This window comes from Nilaparvata lugens, chromosome 6, assembly GCF_014356525.2.
Source record: "Nilaparvata lugens isolate BPH chromosome 6, ASM1435652v1, whole genome shotgun sequence".
NCBI lineage: Eukaryota > Metazoa > Arthropoda > Insecta > Hemiptera > Delphacidae > Nilaparvata > Nilaparvata lugens.
This window is the reverse complement of record NC_052509.1, coordinates 15,269,204-15,291,511: the sequence shown is the minus strand read 5'-3', so window position 1 is coordinate 15,291,511 and position 22,308 is coordinate 15,269,204. Positions and strand designations below refer to the sequence as shown.

Here is a 22,308-nt window from a genome sequence, read left to right as displayed (position 1 = left end):
ATAGGTACTCGTTTTGCTCTCTTCATGAGTCTTCGTAAGGTGCACTGTAGTTGTGTGGTAGTATATAGCAGCCTAGGTTTCTTCTTTGTACCTGTAGCCCAACGTCCACGCTTTTTTCTTCTTCTTCTTCTCGTTCCTCAGAGATCTCCCCCACCACGTTCCAGAAAGCGAAACGTTCCATTCTCTTTCCTTCGCTATAATATTCTCCTTCTCGCCACTCACCACTCTCCACAGTTTGTCAGTCAGTTCTGTAGGCAGAGAACCTAGTGAAGGAGTGTCGGAGGAGTGTTTAGCATTTCCGTGTTAAAATACAGTTAGACACGGCTGTAGGCACAAACTTGTAAATGTCTGATAATTTGGAATAACATCAAAATAACTACAATGGGTAAGTGCACACGATTTACTTCAGTATATTTGATTTTTATGAAAGATCGTTTTGTAAGTAAAACTTTCAACTTTGACCTTATGTGTCTGCCCACTTGTTGCTGTCCTTCTATGGACATGGCGAACAAGATATGATGTAAGGGAGTGTGGACATAGGGCACATGTTATTAATTAAATAAACTTATTTTAGCATGTTTGACATATTTTACTTTAAAAACTATTTTGGTTTTTAGTATTTTATTATTTAAGTTGTAACTATAAAGTACTAGAAATATACCTATTGAAAAGTGCAGCAGAGATGTGTGTATGTTGAGTGCCTATATACCTATACAACCCACAATCGCTAAATCAATCTATATACACATTCACCATTGACCGATTCGCGAAACAAAAGGAATAAAGCTATCTTATGATTGTGCCACAATTTCTTTTATTGAGCCTATATATTTATAGAAGATAATACAATTGGATGAAAAGATTAATACCGTACTCCGTTATAAAATGTATTTTTATAATATTTTTTATTTATTCTAGGTGTGTGGTATATGGAGTTTTATAAAAATGATCAATCTTTTAACTTATAGTGAATGATCCTTTTGATCCCAATTAGAATATTATTGTTCAATTCCATCCTTGTGGAGTTCGCTATAGGTAGGAGGAATATAATATAAGATATATTCTTAAGATACATTTTTCGCTACTTTACATGAATTTCCCACGGTTCTATATACATAATATTATGAATTAGTTGATAGGCTATATCTATATATATTTTTTTTAAAGAACAAGAAATTTCTGATGCTTCGGAGTCCACCTAGATCTGTTGGTTACGATCATCCATATCTCATCCTTATCCTACTATCATTACCCATGCACGCACAAGCCCAAAGGCTTTTTTGATCATCATCCTGAATTTTTCGAAAGATAGACTTGTGTTTATTACTAGGTCCTTATTTATTTACGGGCGTATCTCTGATGTAAACTTTTTCATATTAGTTTGAATTGGACATCTATTTATTTATTTATTATTCCATTGACAATCACAAATCATTATTACAATATGATCTGCAATATATAATTTGCAATAATGTTAACCACAATAATTATTCATCGAAAAGGCTGCTTGGATTTAATATTTCAATTCACAAAAAACTACCTATAATGTCCTTCACGATAATCTAACCGACGATCACGGTATTGTTTAACATGGGATTCAGCAAAAGAAGGACTGCGATGCAAACGAGGTCATATCCTTCCTGAAAAAATATTGTAGGTAGGCTAATGCTTGCGGAAATAAAAAACAATTAAACCTCGATGATGATGATCACAACTTAGAAAACCATACACCGCTGTGTGCAATTTTCGCATCTGAACTGTATGCAGGAATACTACGGTTTTATTAAGCGATCTTATATGTACCCTATATAAGATCGGTTAATATAATTTTTAAATAATTGTCTTCTCCCAATCGTATTATATATTAAAATTATGATTTGTGATTGTCAATGAAATAAATAAATAATAAAGTTGAATGTTTGTGATATTATTATAAGTGAAAAATTATTATCTATTACATGATATTTCTCGAACAAAACATGTTATAGTTGATTTAATTTTGATTAAATTATCCTCAATAAACAAACTACAATCATGAGAAATATTAAAACAAAATAGCCCAAGTGTATAATCAGGGGTGCCCATAGGGGGATGGGAGTTGAACGCAGACTGCGTCCTTGGAATTTCTGGGGGATGGTGGCAAAATCAAATATTTTAGGGGGGTCCCAAAAAAGAAAATGGTCAGCAGTGTTCGAAATGATTACTGAAGATATTTTTTTTGGAGGGGTTCCAGATAATTTATGGTGGGGAGGGGTAGAAGCTGAAGTTTTCCTGAATTTGCTAATTTGATTCTTTTATTGATTCAATGATACATAATTATTTCAAAAATAATTTGGCGGAGGATCGACAGGCAAAGTCCAAAACTGTTCCTCCCCCGAATTTTGATTCATTACAATATAGTCAAAAAAATAGGTTGTGTGGAGAGGGGTGAGCGTCCATGGGCTTGGGGGGGCTCTAAATTCATTAACACAAATGGATTCAAAAGGAACAAACAAAATAATTATAAGATTTGAAAGTCACATTTCCATTTGAAATGGTGTGATACAGTAATGTTCTATAAATTATGAATTTTTATTATTTTCACGGGCTCAATTAAAGGCTTTATTCAAAATGCTCTATAAAATAATCCATGAATAATATTTCTTACTCATCCAACTGTAAAAAAATTATTTCATTTCAATATAATTTGTATAGGCAATCCTGTATGTCTTTAAATCCATGTAGAGAATTTGATTTACAGTCCAACAACTTCAATTCTTGAATCTTAGTATATCAGTATTCCAATCTACAAGACTATGATAACGCTACATTCTTGCATATCATAACGGAGCAGCTAATTGATGTGCGTCTACACACTGTTGTAGAACAGTAGGCTACCGTACTTCATGCATGAGTTCATGCATGAGTCAACTCTCTGTACCTATCTCATATATATAATATAGTCTTCATTGTGCACATTTTCTAACCTCTGCAATAGAATAGTATATGCATAGACCTACGTACTGTACTGGAAATCACTGGGTTTCTATAAAACCATCAGTGTTCCTTTAATAACTATGGCATATCCATTCTGTTGGTTAGCCTGATCAAAAACAACAATTAAAAATGGAAATTGTTACAACAGTGAAACAAAGTGAATTGAACAGGGTAGTAGGGTATATGAGCAGAACGAGATGGATCTTTGCACCAAAATCATGAAAATAGGCCTACATACTGGTTAGTAAGACGATTAATTCAATTTTCAAATGTTCAATTCTTATATGGTACGGTATTGTTATTTTAATCACATTTTCTTACTGTATAAATTTTTCAACCTGATAAATAATCAATGTGTTATGTTTACAGGTTCTTGGATACATTTGGTTAGCCTGGCCCTCGTCATGGTGGTGAGTATCTTCCCAAATTACAAATTAACCCAAACATCTATCACTAATTATTATTTGCCCTTATTCAGAATAACCTGTCAAATTACCCAAACATAATATTATATATTCACTATTAAGTAGTATTTTATTATTGTCTTTTTTCTTTAGGGCTACTTTTGAATATGAATAAAAATATAAATCTGAGTATTTCTGGTAAATATAAATCTGGTGTTTCGGCTATATAATATAGTCGAAATATGTCGTGACAAAATAATTTTAAAAAGGGTATTCATATTCATTATTATTTGCCCGAATTCAGAATGGCCTGTCAAAACGGCCAAGTGAAATAAATAAGCTATCCTTTACTGGATAAAAAACAATGCAGATATAATATCATCAAATTTCCAGATAATAGAAATGAATTGAAATTTAACAGTTCAAAGACCTGAACACGGTGTAACCGACACCAAAGTTTTGTTAGTCAGTTAACGTAACGTGGTTGCGGCTTGATGGATTTGTTACAGTTGTCAATTATCTCACAATTTCAACCGGCAGGAAGTGTGTTGTCGATTGAAATGGCAAACTTAAAATGAACAGTATTGAGTTACTATTCAGCGAGTTTTTGTAAGTGTTTCGGCGGAGAATCAAATAATGACACCGCATTTAACAAACAACCACTCAAATCGTTTACCGTTCACTCAGAGCATGGCTAATCATGTTTTTTGTATTCTATTAGTTGTGCTGTTATTACATAGCTGTGAAATATGAATATTTATCACATTTTTGTTTATTATTTTGTAATTTGAATGTTCACAAAATCACTCATTTTTAAATTTATTAGTATCTGATAATTTATAATTTATCTATTATAGGTAATTTATTTATTTTTATCTTAAAATTTATATAAACTATTTGATTTGTAATTATTAGATTATAGGTCAATAATCAATTGTATACGGTACCGGAAAATTTTCTCATAAACATGATCTCAAAGTCAACTTTGCAAGTAATAGAAGATTGGATAAAATTGCAGGGTGAATTCAATAATATCTCTTAGTACCTAATTGAAAACTTCTTTACCTATATATACTTTAATTTTTTTCTTTTCTTTCTCTTTCTCCTTCCATCCTTCTTTCGCCTTTCATCCTTCTTTCTCTTCCCTTCTTCTTCTCTCGCTCTCTAACATTTATCTTATTGTGAACATAAAAGTGTTTTTAATTTTTCCTTACAAACTCTAATTATAATTTGAATGTTCACATAATCTGTCATTTTTAAATTTGTTTAGTATCTGATCTTATTTATCTATTATAATTTATTTATTTTTATCTTATAATTTATAATTTATCCGATTAGGATACCAACTCTATGTACCTAAGCCAGCGCACAAACCTAAGTTTTGCTTGCTTTGTCAGATTGAAAACGAGTTATTTTTAATTTAAGAGTTTATGTGTTATTGGAATTTTATTATGTATTTCTTGCTTGTCTATTATTTTTATGATTCATAGTCTACATTGTATTGTTTTCAATTTGACGAAATAAATTTGATTTGATATAGGTAGGCCTACCTATGTAATAATATAGGTACCCATGCATGCTCATACACAAACAATAAAAAAATCCCCAGATTGAATAAAATCACATTTTATTTGAACAGGAATCAACACAACAGAATTGTGTGTAACTGATAACATGAATAAGAAAATGAATATTTCTGAATTGTAGATTTCTATGAGATTTTGCAATTTACTGCATCCTTTATCTTCATTCGACAAATAGCCGTCCTGTACAGAATTTGAAACTTTCCTCAGAAGGGTATATACACTCATTTTTATTTACAATTTATATTATATCATCAGGAAAAGTTATCCTCAAAAGAATACCAGGTTTCTGCTTGTCACCAAGAAATCGTTTGTCAATTTATATAAGTCTGTTAGTGAGTTCTTTATGAAAATGTAGAGATATCGGTATTGATTTGTATTGGAGGAATACACGATTGTTAAGCACGAATCTACAGGATTTCGACTAAATACGTTTAGTGAACATGTTGCAACCTTGAAGTTTACAGTGAGTATGCTAAGCCTTGACCAACAGCAATACCGTGTTTTTGGCTTTCGTCAGATGTACTCGCTAATAGCCAAGAATAGACATGACTGTATGTTGGTGAGAAGGATAACACCATGCATGGGAAAATAGAATCTAATCTTTACACTTTTCTCCTTTTTGATAATACTTATATTTGAGTAGCAATTATTAGAATAGACACATATCATCAATGGAAAATTGGTAGAATATCAATTTACTTTATTTATTAAAGGTATCTTCAATATATGGAGTTTTCTACCTCTTTACTTTCTCAACTTTTCCTTACAATAAGATAGTTAGTAATTTGTGTATTATAAGATAATAAATTTCACCAAGGAAGTCTGAAATTGGTGAAAATGATATAAATCTAGTGCGCAATATTCACCTTATTATTAGAAAGGAGTTGAGAGAAAACATGATAAATTTTCTCCTTTCTTGAATGTAGGAGATACATTCAAGAAACGAGAAAATTGATCATATTTTTTCTCAACTCCTTTCTAATAATTAGGTGAATATTGCGCACTAGATTTATATCATTTTCACCAATTTCAGACTTCCTTGGTGAAATTTATTATTTTATAATACACAAATTACTAACTAACTATCTTATTGTAAGGAAAAGTTGAGAAAGTAAAGAGGTAGAAAACTCCATATATTGAAGATACCTTTAATAAATAATTGGAGAGAGCTACCTGACTTTCTCAATTTTTTCTTACAATGAAATTTAGTTGCAATCTGCAACTTGGCGAAAGTGATGCAGTGAAAACAGATCGAGTATCATGGATGACTGGTTTTCCACATTGAAAGCCACAGATAAAAAATAAATGGGTCACTTGAAACAGGTTATAATACGATACAGCCGATTACAATTACTTCAAGACGCACTTTTTTATAGAAAAAAAAGCCTGCTTCGATTTATATCTTATAGTAAACTCGATAATTTCAAGTAGTAAAGTAAATAGATAAATTCCCGATTGTTTTGTGTGAAAGGTTTGTTCACCTATTAAGAAACTGTATTGGTTTGTACAGGTTGCAGAAATCTGTTACTCAACTACAGTATAACACTTTTGAAATAATGCGCTGGTCAAACCGGTTGATCTTATTTGGGTGTCTAGCGCAGAATCGAGTTCTTTTTATAATCTTTACCTTTTGCGTGGAGCGGAGACTTCTTTTTAATAATAACTCAAACCTTTCCCAAAGCTTTTTTCATTACCGTACTTGAATGAAAAAGCTTGAAAATTATAATAGCAATTGAAAAACTAAGATTTCGATTTATAAATAATATTAAAAAACTTACAAATGTTATTTTTCATTATTCTAGAATATAATATAATAATAATAAATTCTACCTTCAACACTCATAGAAATGTAATTGAATGATTTTGAAATAATAAATTTACACGGTCATCCAATTTTAAAAAAGGTTAGCAGTATATAAAATGACTTCTGACGAACTGGTGTTGACGAAATGACTTCTGGCGGGTTGAATTTTTCTATTTATTTTTTGTACACCCCTGCGAAAAAATTATCCTGTATCTTAATACTGGAGGAAACAAATTACAGTACTTTTATTCATTAAATATAAATAATACAGTACCTACAATGATTAGTGAATCTATATTGTACTTTTTAATTTTTATGTTTTATTTGTATCATCCATATTTGACATTCAAACTTTACTTTACTTCTACTGAATTAATTTTTAATGTTCATTAAAAATTTATCCCTCGAATGCGCAGAACCTTTTAATTTTAAAAACCTTTTCGATTGTGTTTCATCTTTCTGAAAAACTTTCCATATTTTCTTCAAGAATTTTCCTTGCTCTTCCACCTAGCATAAAATGAAAACATCACCCACAACTTATTCCAGATATATAATTATTATTTCACCATCATTCATGCCCTGATTATAAGTTTGTGTTGGTATAAACATATAAAATTGGTCATACTTTTTTCACCCATAAATTAATCTATTATTTTCTGATAGTTTTGTTATAAATATATTCCACTATCTCAAATTTATACGTCTATACATACACATACATTGATTGAGATCCATAGAAACAAAAAGTAGTCTGTTTTTTCGATTCATCTCAACCTGAATCAGGTCAATTCACTTTTCTCGTTTGAAATTCTCAAGTATCAAATCTGAATTCAATGAGCCGTGGAAAATAGAGCGTTATTAGGTTGTGATCTTGTGAAACTCAGCTACGCATAGTTTATGGTCTGAATGCTTTACAAATAAAAATCTGGTGTGGTGCACTCACACAACTTTCCTTGCCGTTATGCAAATTTATCAACTGACGCTAGTGTTCCGGCGCATCTCAAGTCTACTTTTCTAAGATCTGAGTCAGCTGGTGACAGGACAATAGCGCTCAGACACACGAAGTCTGCTATCTCTTCATAGTGAATGATTTAATAGAATCAACAGTTGACAACAGTTTGCAATTGAATAATCTTATTTTCTCGAATTTCGAGCTTATTTTCAATTTTAGGTGAAAATGTTACTGAACATTAATTGTAGAGATTTTTATGCTCAATCTTTTCCACTTGAATTTTTTTGTTTGAATTGTATCTGGAGCCTGATAATTGGGAACCTTAAACCAAACTTTGCATAGATGGTGCAGTGCTCCTGAAATTTTTACAGATATGAGACTTGTGGCAGTTAATAGAGCTTATCAATAACGTTTCTGGGTATGGATTTGATCAAAATCGTTGGAGCCGTTTTCGAGAAAATCGCGAAAAACCCTGTTTTTGACAACATATTCGCCATTTTAGCCGCCATCTTGAATTGCATTTGATCGAAAATGTTCGTGTCGGATCCTTATAGTGTAAGGACCTGAAGTTCCGAATTTCAAGTAATTCCGTTAATTGGGAGATGAGATATCGTGTACACAGACGCACATACACTCATACACACACACACACACACACACACACACACACACACACACACACACACACACCACACACACACACCACACACACACACACACACACACACACACACCACACACACACACCACACACACACACACACACACACACACACACACACACACACACACACACACCACACACACACACACCACACACACACCACACACACACACCACACACACACACACACCACACACACACCACACACACACACACACACACACACACACAACACACACACACACACACACACATACAGACCAATACTCAAAAACCACTTTTTTGGACTCAGGACACCTTGAAACGTATAGAAATTCAGAAATTGGGGTACCTTAATTTTTTTCGGAAAGCAATACTTTCCTTACCTATGGTTATAGGGCAAGGAAAGTAAAAATCAGTTTCTATATTCACCATGGGTATGATTTGTATATCGGTAGAGTAATGAATGTCATCTCTTTTTTTTAGTTTTTGAGCACAGTTACCAGATCCAATCATTCGGATTCATGTAATCATTGATCATATTTGAGTATAAAATTTTAATAATTATGATTAGCACAACCCACAACAATTTGATTCTTTATCATTAGCAATTACTCATTGTTACAGATGATAACTATTATTATCATATGATTTCAATACACTAATTACCAGGACGTTAATAACAGTTTAGTCTTGAATGTATTAAAATAAAGATGATTGATATGAAGAATATTATTTATTCAATATCTAACACTTATGATTTCTATTTTGCATTGTAACTCATAAAAGTATGCAGGCTGTATTTTAATACAGTAATGAGGCTATTAATAGGCAATATCTAATATAAAGTCTCAGACTGCTGAGTGCTTTTAGTCTATAATTTATGTATTCATATACGTTAAAATTGAAATTCTTCAACGAAATTATGAAATAAACATAATAATAAAATGTATTATCACTTCAAATACAACAATTTTATTATTTTAAAAATTTTCAGGTGTTGGTTGAAGCCGGGGACATGATGAGAAAATCTATAGTATTCGATAAGAAGACTCCAGGTGTATTCTATTGCCCTCAAAGAAAACCTACAGGTAAGCCCAAATTGAAATTGATATTTGGAAGTGAAAATTAATCATTTCCTCTTTCTCAGTTGAATATTAGTGATTTATTTATCAATTTATACTTTATTCGACCAGGTCCAAATTATATAATTGAATTAAAGAGTTTACCAGTCACTTAGATTGCTTTACATTTTTAATGTTGACTGCACAAATCTGGATTTATGCTATACGGTACATAATCTTTCAAATTTTAATTCTGTTATATATTTTTATGATTCTCCCTTCAAACTTGAAATTGATTTGAAAATATCATTTTATATTGATTATATAAACTAATACCGGTATGTGAGAATTTAAATAACAAAGATAGGTAAAGCAACATTACTTTCCACTACAAAAACTATTCCTTGCTTCATCTGGGTTTGACACTGTTCACTGCAAAGATATGTCTTGAAGAAAAGAAAATTTGTCTTGTAGTTTGGAGAAAAACTGTTAAAGAGTTGCACATACACGCAGACAAAAAGAAAATACTTTTTCTTTTGCTGTGAATAGTTGTGCACGAGTGGTCACTTTGTTAGCTAGTCAGCAGCTGCGACTGACTGGTCCATCCTCTGCTCTCTGCTCTGCCTGGCTTCAGGTGGTCTGTTACTACTAAATGCCTTTGTTGGAGAACCCCTCAACCGTGTAGCATAGCAGCACTTCTAGATAGCCAACAATCTGTACAACAAATTCGTCCTGCTTTCTTCATTTTTTTCTCTTCCATCATCATCATCTTCTTCTTCTTCTTCTTCTTCTTCTTCTTCTTCTTCTTCTTTTTTCTTCTTTCTTCTTCTTCCTCTTCTTCTTCTTCTTCTCCTTCTACTTCCTCGCCTTCATCTTCTTCTTTTTATACCAAACAGTTTTTCTTATTCTTTTCTCAACTAGGCTACATGACTGTATTCTTATTTTATCCGCCCAAAGGATTAGGATCATGCTTCGCTACCTACCATACGTAGTGGCGTCGATTGAATTTGCATGACTCTGTCGAATCATATTGTCTTCTGTTTTTTTAAATTTTACTTTTTTCCTGGCTAAATATCTTGTCATTTCATTGCCTGGCCTACTGTTCTAACAGTTCCCCTTTTTCCCTGACGAAACATTTTCTGTCATTAAAGTGTATTCTACTTTAACAATTTTTATTTTCCACTGGTGAAATATTTTGTCGTTTCATTGCCTACTGTTTTAACAGTTCTTCTTTTTCCATGATTAAATATTGTCATTCTTTTTTACAGTCAATCGAATCTATGACAGTACGATGAATCATCACAAATCTGATTGATTCATTTTTCGTTCACTCCTCTGTACAGAGTTGAAGCAAAATGGTCCCTGGCCTAGAATTGAGAAAACTGTGCATAGGTACTCATTTTCCAAATGTAGGCTATTGAGGAAAGTAAATGATTACTCATTGTGATTGATTGTTTCCAATAAGATAATGTCATGTCATATCTATTATTTATCTACGAACATCAAATTGATCATGAGAAGACAAAAAAAGATTTTGAAATGCTTGGAGATGTCATAAAATTTTACCATTCAAGGAAGCTAGGCCTATCCTGTATAACCTTTTTATGAACTTCCACAATTTTCTTAAATAATCATGACAAGATGATACAGTATTTATAAAATCTACCAATACATCATAAAATCTCTACATAGAAAAATCAATCAATCATAAAATCTCTACAGAGGAAAATCAATCAATCAGAAATATAAATAGGCTATGATTTGGATGAGCTATGATAGGCTTTGATAGTTTGAGATTTATTCAATCTCAATGTGTTGTCATAACAAAGAAAATTAAAAATTCTCTGATATAATTTGTGAAACGCAATATAAATAGAACTCAATCACTTGAATTAATTTTTGGGATGTTTTCCGCCTAATTCTGCCAACTTCTTGAATCAGTAAGCTACTATTTAACTCTCCCAAATAATTTAAGAAATTTTGTTAATTTTTCAGGTTTTGATAAGATGATAGTACACGCTCGGCCTTTGAGCAAGCTATGTGAGTATGATGGCAAAAAGCTGCCCCCTGACTACAAATCAGACTGCTATCATGATGTTGATGAAACTGAATATGCCTGCAAGGAAAAATACCGTATCATGGTAAGTTGCGTCAGTTTATCTAATTTTTCAATAGTATATACCTCTAATAGTATATTTCGCACCTAGGGCCGAAAATGAGACTTTTCCGGCTCGAAATCGGTTTTCAAGTCCGAGGCCGTAGGCCGAGGACTAGAAAAGATTGAGAGCCGGAAAAACATTTTTGCCCATGGTGAGAACGTTATTTTTCGCCACACAGAAAAATGAACAATATAAATATGAGAATAATTGTTTATTAGGCACTTCCGAAAGCAAAACAGGAAGGTCATAGCTCTAGCAAACCTGAGGTAATCTGAATATCAGAAAATTGTCCAAGTATTTTTATTTTTTATTCTGATTTTTTGTCTAAATAACCTAAAATATTATGTTTAATTATGTAAGAGGTTGAGTTTATACTTTTTATTCTTCCAAATGACAATAAGATGATATTATTATAAATGTTTTGATTCTTAAATAATAAACACAAATAATGAAAAGTTTTTTGATTAGCTGTTTTAGCACACTTAAATTTGGCCAATCTGAATGTCAACGTCAACAATGCTTGTCGTCATTGACTTCGGAAGTTTAGGTTAGAAGTTCTATCCTACTATGAAATTCGAATTTGAATAATTTATAATATATATATCTTATCTGTATTTTATTCATCCAAATAAAATGATAGTATCTTATTGCAGAATACTTATTCAATTCTAGAAGCATAAACTGATTCCGTTTCATAAACCATTTTGTAAACACGTTCACATCAAATCAGAATCAGCTGACTTCAAGGTTATTTTACAGCCCTAGGGCCGTAAAACTTTTACCGGCCTGGTCAGAAAACAATCATTTTCGGCCTCCATATGACGCACGAAAACCAGCTCATTACATCCAAGTGGGGCGAAAAAGTATTTTATAGAAATAATTTAATACAGTGATATACAGTGAAAGTGTAAATTGCGTCAGTTTATCTCATTTTTCAATATGCTATACCTTTAAAAGTAAATTATCATCTAAAACTGTACATTGAGCTATATTGAAGAGAGCAGGATAGGCCTACATCTCGTGACCAAAATATTTAGTAGTGTGTGATTTAACTAATTCTTACTGTATGCTCTTTTTTCTGGTAAGTATGCTAATCGTATGTAAATTAATGCTAAAATTTCACTTTCAGTTTGAGCATTCTGAATGACTCATCATACAAATGACAAAATATATTACACTGAAAAATTTATGAACAGTTCTTGTTATTAAGTTGTGTATATAGTTTGATTATTAAACCATAGTTTATTTTTTAACATCAATCACATGCCAATGGGTAATTGCTTGTACTAAATCAATGTTAATAAAAGTGCCATCATTTTAGATGACAATGCTTGAAAAGTTAATACGGTACCTACTTTCTCTCATGATAATGATTCAGCAATAGGTAATTGAATGTATAAGTTCATACTTGGAAACTCAAAATATTACCGTATCCTATACGAGATCTTGATGAAAGATGAAAGCAAGTCGTGAATCATTAATTTTATTAACACAATAATCAAAAATATGCCTCTATAATTAAATATAGGAAACTATTTGTAATTTATCATGTAGATTTAATCGAAACATCACTGCATTAGTAAGCCTAAAGTAAATTATTCTAGCTATCGTACTCAAAGAATGGATGGAATCACATAACCAGATAATATCAATTAAAATAGGAAGTATTAACTTTTCAAGTTTAATAATAATTATAATAAATTACTTAACAACAAGTATTAAATACATAATTTGGCTATTTTAATACAGTAGGTATTAAAGTTTCAGATTAAATTTGTAAAGCTTTCATTAGGTTTTTATGTTATTTATTAACTTATATTTGTACAGTGGGCTAGGTCATAATTTTATATTTTGTCAATGTTTTATGGTAATTTACAGAAGCGAATGAAGAAGGCTGGAGCAGATGACCAGGACTACGAAGACAAAAAATAAACTAACATCAAATTCACTCTGTATAGGTATCCTCAGATTATCAAAAATGTCGCATCTGAGCTCTACTCCAGAGACAACCTTTCTCTTTTTGTCCGCATGTAAATCAGTTTTATTATTCTTGTTTCTGCAATCGATTTCTTTTATTTGCAGCTTTATCATCGGCATTTTATCACTGTTCCTGTTCTTTGCATCTTCTGTGACTGTTATATTGTTCTTCTGATAATTTTTATTAGTTTTCTTCTCCCATTTATCGAATCACAAGAATGGCCTAGAAAACAAAGATAAATCAATCTATTATTTAAATTGTTTTCTTATTGGAATGGAAGGAACAAGCATTTTGTGAAATATTTATTTATTTACTTATCACATTGTGTACAAATACTTAGCATGAGGAAAGGTACAATATGAGGCTGCTTATTTTAGTGCTAAGTTAATTGGTTTTCTCCTTAAATTTTTTATTTAGCCTCTTATTATATGATTTTCTCTCTCTATTTTATTTAATCTAGGGATACGAATTTTAGAACTACACAAGCTGTCCTCTTGAGATTTTCAAAATAATGATTTTGTTATCATCCCCTCAATTTGTGTATTTTTAAATGAACAACACTATATTGTATGGAACCCGGAAATTACAGAATACCCTACAGATATTGGTCAAAAATTAAAAAATTAAGCATTTGAACTTTTGTTAAGAAACTACCTACTTCCATTTCTGATTGCTTTAATCTTTGCCATTCTCGTGATTTGAAAAGTTCAATTCACGACAATTAGGCTACCGTACGTACTTTTTCTGTTTGTGTCACTGTTCATTATGTGCTCTTCAGCTTGCGTCTATCTCTTTTGTTTTTTCACTCATCATTTTTGCATTATCGTTTTCATCGTTCATTAGGCCTACCGTATTTATGTTTGTGTTTTGCATCTTTATGTTGATGTCTCTTATTTGCTTCCAACGCTTGATTTGTTTATTTCTATTTTAATATTTCAAGCTTTGTACAGAGTATTTGATAATCATTGAAATCTAATATTTTGTCACATTCATTATAAGTGATAAATTAACAAAAAAATATGGCATTTGAGAAATTTTTGTCCCAAAGTGTAATATGTTGAAATATACTTTCCCTCCATAAGAAGTTTAGTCCTGAAAAAGGCTTTTCAGGATTGATCATGTTAATTGATTGGATAAATCTATCATTTTTTAAAAACGAAATGAGCCCCCAGTTTGTTAATAAAGAATTAATAATATTGTAACCGCAATTGAGATATCCTTGTTTAATTTATACTGAATCACATAGTTGGTAAAAAAATTATCCATATAATTTGAATATTGATTTCAGCTTTTATCATTATACTCTGTGCTCCACTTTGATTTTGTCAGCTTATTTTATGTTTGCATTGTGTTTATGTCTATTTTATGTGTTTCTTAATTATTCTTCTGCTTGCAGCTATGATTATCATATTAATTTTATATGTTAACCTCTTCTTTTGGTGATAGAAGTTTCTAATTCTTGTTCACAAGCTATTATTTGTGTCTTTTACAAATCACTCCATATATGTGTTCCTCTTTATAGATTCATTTTAGCTGAGCCTATTTCAAATTTTATTGTCTTTCTATTTCAATTTTCAGGTCCATATTTATAAACTATTCCTAACAACAACGCTCTTATTCCATTATGCTTTGTTTGCCTAGCAACCAAGGCGTGCTTGGCTAAGAGAGTTCTCAAGAATTCTTTACAAATATGGCTATTATTAATGTTACTATTAGCATGCTCTTCCACAATATCAGTAGGCTTATAGCATGTTGTTTTATTTATTTGAGTTGTTTTAGTTATAAAAGAACCTTGAAAATCTCGACTCACATAAGAGTAGTCTATCATTTTATCTAAATTTGGGAGAGGAATAGCACAAGACTACCTTATTTTTTCTTTCCCTATTATTCTGATGATGTACTCATTGTATGAATCAATAAAGATTTAATTAAAATTTCATTACAATTTTGAAATTTCTAAGAAAAAAGATAAATAATTGCAATCTGTATGCAAGGCGTTATATTAATATTGGTCATATAACATATTATTAGGATTAGGTTTGTAGGAGAGTTAATCAAACATCTCATTTCACAATATTATAACTGAAAATAAAATTTCATACACTTAACATAATTATAATTATGGAATCTCTATTATAATTATAATAGTGGAATCTCTAAAATTGCAGTCTCACTACTAAAATATGTAATTATTTGGAAGCTTAAAGAGTGATTCCCAATAAACAAATAAAACACCACTCCATCTTTAAAACCTTATAATGAAGTTGGATGAGCAAATTGAAATGATTCAATTACTTGAAGCAATTTTCTCTATAATAGGCCTACTCCATAATACCAAGAAAAATATTAATCAAAATAACCTGAAAAATATTACTGCTTTCATCTTATGGCGAAGTTTAAAATGGTTTTTCATTCAAATTAGTCATTAAGTATCGCTAGATCTTATAGTCTTATCAGTTAGCAGTTGGTGATGATAAATATTATAGAATAAATTACTTCAAGCTAGTATCTCTCTAGTATTCAAAAACTATCAAGTAAAGATGAAATAGATCAAAATAAAATTGTGACTGCACTCATATTAGTTAGATTAAGTTTTTCAATTACTTTTCCGATGATTATAGATTGTCTCATAGAGATTTTCATGAGCACTCTCCAGCACATGTGAAATTACTTGTGTTTCTCAATATTATGTTTCTCGCAATATGTGATTTGATTTTTCATTTATAAATTTCTTGCTCATCCATTACTGTTATCAGGAATGATAGAATTATCAACTCTAATGCTTTCTAAATAATTATCAATTCCTCTAATTTTAATAGCCTACTTCTACTTCTGGTATTGAATTATTTCTACTTTTAAAATCAATTTGGCATTTTTTTCACTCACATATCCTTTTTGATTTAGGTAAGAATGCACCCACCAGGAGGAGAAGACGACAAAGAGAGCCAGAAATGGGTGAAAGGATACGAGAGATACCTGAAGAAACGAAAAGCAGACGACCATCCAGTTGAAATCCAAAAAAGCCAACGCACCTCGGAAGCACTAGCACAGAAGAGTCAAAGGAACCCAGAAACACAGAAAAGTCAAAGGAACTCTGAAACACAGAAGAGTGGCGCACAAACGCGCAAGCCCCAAAAAGAGACGAGGAGCTCTCAGAATCAGAAAAACACGAGGAGCTCAGGAGAACCGAGGAAGTTCACTCGGTCTCAGGAGACTCTGAAGACACCTCCACACACGACGCCTTCTCTTAGGAACACTCGTTTCCAACAACTGCAACGCAACCTCAGGAATCTCAGGAATTCGTCCAGATTCTCTAGAAACTCTAAAAAGGATTAACTATTTTTAATGAAAAAAGAAAACAAATGAGGCCCATATGCACCATCTCAGTTTGAATGGAGATTGGTTTTAACCCAAAATGGAACATATTGAAATGAATATGACCATCATTGTATTGTAAAACGCTGATATGGTGCATATGGCCGTGAATGATATAAATACAATTACAAAATTTTTTCACGTGATTTATAAAAATTAATCCTGGCAAAAAACATGAAATGTAAGGTTTTAATAAAACGTTAAGATTGAACTCAAGTGTTAATAGAACACAAGGTTCGAATTTAATACATGTGTAAAATTCTGTAAGCAATAATGTTCACTTGATAAATATGTGGATATGATTTGACAATGATTTTAAAGTATTTTTGAGATCTAGAAACATGCTCCAAGAATTATAATAGGCTTTGAGAATGTTTTGTGAGTTTTGGTGCTTGAATTTTTTTAGATAAAAGTTTGCAAAATTCATGAATTCAAATTTCATAGAAATCAATAATATTGTTTGATTTATGTTGAATGATCAATTCCAGTTTAGTATTATTACTGTAATAATTATTAAAACTATAATCTAATTCTGTGTTAACAACTGTGATATACTTTTTGTAAAAATTTGTTGGTCTTCTTATCAACTGGTTAATGGTGCAAATGATTTATATATTTTTTATATAGTTGTTTACAAATCAAAATAATTTTATTCTAGTTTTAATATTATATTTGTTGTTGAAATATAGATAACTTATACATTACTGTAAGGATTTCTTGTACAGAAACAGAATTGAATGAATCCAAAAGTAGAGGTTCCGTATTTTTCAAAATGAGTTTTTGTTCTGTAGGTAATTAACTTTAAAGAATGTAACAATTTCGTTAATAATACGTTTTATTAATAAGCTTACAAAAGACTATTGAGCCATTGTCGAACAAACTACTCAAATTATTATTTTTATAACATTATTTTTGAAAAATTATTCTTTTTAAAATCTTCTGTTTTAGTAATCCAATAGTTTTATCCTATTTTTCTTGAAAAATAAATATATTACCTATAGCAATTGTCTAGGCTATTGCATTACGGTACTGCATTGGGGAAATTCGGGACATTTTTGGCAAATTTTGTTTCAGTATAATCAATCCTTAGTATACGGTAGATTTTTTACTAAAATAAATTCACTACCGTACCATTCCTGACATTGTTATACTATTTCTGAACAGAATAATTTAATTACTAACAAAAATCCAATTGTAGGTAGTAACTTTTGAATGTTTCTTTATAAGCTGAATATTTTTGTGTCTGATCATATAATTTTACAAACAAGAAACACTTTACCGTATCAATAAAACTTTTAACTTGAAAATGTTTTTTATTTTCCATCCCTATTTTACATTTAGAGAAAATTTACAACTGTCTTTTGTAATAAAAGTAAGTTAAGTTACATTGTGTCATTCAAAAATAAGTTAACAAACATAAATGGGAACATTATTACAAAATTGTTGAAGTAATCTGAAGAATAATTGACGACAGTAATAAGATGCTTTGTAAATATTCCTATACTACTTTTTGATTCTTGGAGTAGAGAAACGCTGAATCCATATTTTGAGAGAAAAAAACTATTTGCAAAATGCTGATATTTTTGGACACAACAGCTAGCATATCGCTTTATGTTAGAGAGTTACCGTTCCGGTACCTATTCAATTTGACAAGTTTCGAGTGATAAAAGGGGAAATATTCGAAGAGATTATAGAATTAAATTGAATGAAAGTGAGGAGTATAATATTTCAATCAATAATTATTCTCCATTTGCCCAAAATAAAAGTAAAAATGAAGTGAATGAAAAATGAAATGATTAAAATCCTACGATATACTTACGTAATTATAAACATTTTTAGAGAAACTATTACCTAAAACCTTTAAACAAAGAAAAATATTGTGACCGAGCACAGCAGTTTCTATAGGTTACTATCGACGTTAGCAAAAAAGTGAACAAACTATTTTCAATATAAAGAAAAACATTACTCAATTATGAAACTCTGAACTCGAAGGAAAAATACTGTAGGCTACTGCATATAACAGCAGTCATTCGCTTTTTAATCAAATTCAAGCTCAAAATAAACCTCAATAATTTATGAACAAGAAAATATTCTATATCTAAGAGCACTGTGCAAGAAAATTATTCTAAAAGAAAGTTCTGGAAGTCCTGCAGATAGACTTTTAAAATCCATGTCTGAACTAAGAGTGCTGTATCATTCGCAAACATAGCTTTTTTGAACTAAATTTTCATTTTTCTTTCCAATTTTTGTGTTAAATCCATAGTAAGGCAAAACAGGTTTTTTCACAGAAAAAATAGAATTAGTATAAAATGAGTACTATAGTTTAAATTTGCCGCTAAACTGTAAAATCGATTTAATAACTGTCGATATTCAGTAATCAACACATCGGTAGTCGACTCAAACAAAACAAAATAACAAATACATAACCTCAAAGTCTCAAAGTAAAAAGTAAATAGCAACGTGATTGTGATCGTTTCTTAATTGAATTTCATTGATTTCTTTGTGTAAGGAAATAGCTGTTTATTTAATAAAACTTTGTTAAGGTGAGTAACAAATATTTAACTTTGATATTATTTATTTATCATGTTAAAAAACCTTATCAGTTAAACTACCTACTCCGTATTAGCCTAGTCTGCAGTATACATGTGGTCATATTCTGTCACTTTTGGCGACTATTTGATTTATTTCTTTCAACCAATGCAATTTTATTTTATATTTTAATATTGTTGTATTCATGTTTTATATTTCGAACTTAGTGTCTAGAATACAACAAAGTTATTATAGGTCTGTAGTGTTTCGTCATAGTAAACAATATCAATTATATATTTTTATCAATAATAAAACTTCTATTGATGTTGAGTAGTATATTATTATAGTAAATATAACTCCACCTCTCTCCAAATCGAAATTATCATAAAACTGGTTAAAAAAATAGAATAATGTTTGACCAAAGTGGTCAGCGTATCTTACTGTTTGTACAGACAAGTTTGATTTGATTTTAAGTTGAATTCTTAATGAGAGTGAAGAATTTCCATGGACCAGTCAAGATATTAGGTTAACCACGTTGATAATCAACATATGAAACTTATGGAATAGTAAGTAGGCATACAGAGGGCTATTCAATGGAGACGTTCCAATGCCCTCTATTCAATATTGGTCATTTATTGAAGAGCCTATCAGACGAATGAGCCAGACCAAGTCCTGTATAGCTTTTAGGGCACATTTCCAGACCCCATCCCCCTCTAGTTCATTTGGGTGAATGCTCTGCCTATTTGCAGCTGCATGTTTTTCAATTCAATCAATCGTTAGCCAGCCTCATGCTGGTTATATTTCGTCAATAAACTCCTTTAGTATTTAATCAATTAGATCCATAAAAGGGATCATTAAAGTGAAGCCCTCTGGGACACGTCAAGAAAAAGTAAAATAAAACAACTGCCGTAAGGCAGAAATCAAATAAGAAAATAAGCACTCACCACACTGCTCTCCAACATAAAGAACTCACGGAGTGAGTACACAGGGTGATCCGTCACCAGGCTCTTCAGAGCCCCTTGAAACCGCACAGCAGGCAGATCCCTGGCCAACAGAGGGAGCCTGTTATAGAGGCTGATAGACATATGGGCCAGACCAGTCCGAGTTCTGCTCAGACTCTGGTAGGGTACATCCAGCCTGAGTCTACCCCTACTCTTATACGGGTGGATGACCCTAGTCGGGTCATAAGCAACCCCACGTTTGCATGTGATCTGCAAAGGGTAGAGGGAGAAGACGGTGAAGATCCTCTCTTTGATAAAGAGCGGGCGACAGTGGGCTAATCTTCCAGCCCCACTAATAATCCTCAAGGCTTTCTTCTGGAGACGAAGGACTCGGGCGACATCTATGGCTCAACCCCAGAGGGGGAGCCCTTATAACGCTCTGAAAAAAGCAAAAATAACACATTCTTAAGATAATGAGGTAGCACACCTCACCTTACACCCTTTGCAGAGTGCATTAAAAATATAAGTACATGAATGAATGAATTTATTTGCCAAAAACAAAATACAAAAAAGCTTTACAAAAAATAAATATAAGTATATGCTACTGCACTTAAACCAAGATACATACATTTATTAATTATATATAATAACGAAATGATATCCTTTATATTATAAATAATAGTTATAAAATGAAGATTCAATTTATGTTTACATGCATAAGTACAGAAGGTGCGGCAAAAACACTGGCAAAAGGAAGATTCCTTGAGCGCCAGTGTGATTCGTAAATCAGCTTAATCAGGGATGTAATATATAAACTTGAATTTAGCGTATGAAGTGTTCGAAAATATAATTTATATTATGAAGTTGATTATTGTATAAAAGTCAACGATTGGAAATAATTCAAGTTCAGCCATGCCTCTATGGCTCTTTTTCTGTGTCTATTATTTCGGAAATTATTAAGTGGAAATTCACTTTCTAGTATATTTATGAATTTACTGCTAATGTAGTAGAGTTGCCTTCTAAGAAGAGCTGAGTTGGTGTTATATATTTCATATTTTCTTATTGTATTAGGTCTAAGATTATAATTTATGTCATCGGCTAGAGGGAGATTATGCTCGTATTTAAAACTGTAATTTGTTATGCAACTAAGATATAACTGTCGTATAGTTTAAACATCAAATTCACTGAACAAAATCTTACTATCATAAGTTCTAGGTTTCTTTAAAATTGTCTTTATAATTAATTTTTGTATTAGAAAAAGGTTTTTAACTTGGGTATCGAAAGTCCCACCCCAAACTATTAAACCATATCGCATTAGGGATTCTACTAGTGCCGTATATACCTGTTTGCATTTTGAGTATTATTGTGTTTATTATAATTATGTATATTGCATAAATGTGTCTTACAACAAAAGTGGAAATGAATGTCAATGCTGCCAAAGCCATCCTGAGTCTATCAACTCTGAGAAAGTTCATTGCAACATAGATGTATGTTGGCAGCTGTAACAGCTGGTGTGGCCTCACTGCAGTTTAAAAATACGCTCATAAGAGCCCATGTACTTGGACAATTTTTACTGCATCCCGCAATCATAACATCACAACCATAGAGCATAAATGGGACCTTAGATTAAGAATAATACAAGATGTTGAATATCTTTCATTAATATTATAAGCCTGTATCAATATCATTTTTTTTTCAATTTTCCAGAACCAACATTCCATCTAGTCCTTCAATCAAATACATGAAATGTCGAAAACATCAGAAAACATTGAGTCAGCTTCCAACGAGGACATCTTCAGTAATGGCGGCGCACCGTTGATGTCAGCCGGTGACTCGTCGGCAATTCTGGGCGATTCTGCGCAGAAGAAAGTGTGGACCGACGAGGAACGCAAAGAGC

At 31.5% G+C, this 22,308-nt stretch overlaps 1 protein-coding gene across 3 annotated transcripts; it reads left to right on the top strand.

Moving 5' to 3' along the window:
- Nucleotides 1-25: 25 nt before the first annotated feature.
- Nucleotides 26-18,248, top strand: LOC111052568. 3 transcript variants are annotated; one of them, XR_002606179.2, is made up of 6 exons: nucleotides 26-385; nucleotides 3,346-3,386; nucleotides 9,363-9,456; nucleotides 11,425-11,570; nucleotides 13,467-13,618; nucleotides 16,471-18,248. XR_002606179.2 is itself a non-coding variant. In XM_022339303.2 (6 exons), exons 1-5 carry the CDS (start codon nucleotides 382-384, stop codon nucleotides 13,518-13,520), a joined length of 339 nt encoding a protein of 112 aa, XP_022194995.2. In that variant the 5' UTR covers nucleotides 26-381; the 3' UTR covers nucleotides 13,521-13,546; nucleotides 16,471-18,248. The 3 variants fall into 3 exon arrangements, 2 of the variants coding, with proteins under 2 accessions (XP_022194995.2, XP_022194989.2); XM_022339303.2 differs by having other exon boundaries at nucleotides 13,467-13,546; XM_022339297.2 differs by lacking the exon at nucleotides 13,467-13,618.
- Nucleotides 18,249-22,308: the final 4,060 nt, after the last annotated feature.

Excerpts from the sequence above, each read along its gene's own strand:
- LOC111052568 (XM_022339297.2), top strand. Across the intron at positions 9,457-11,424 it reads CCCTCAAAGAAAACCTACAG|GTTTTGATAAGATGATAGTA; the intron begins GTAAGCCCAAAT and ends TTAATTTTTCAG. Across the intron at positions 11,571-16,470 it reads AGGAAAAATACCGTATCATG|GTAAGAATGCACCCACCAGG; the intron begins GTAAGTTGCGTC and ends TTTTTGATTTAG.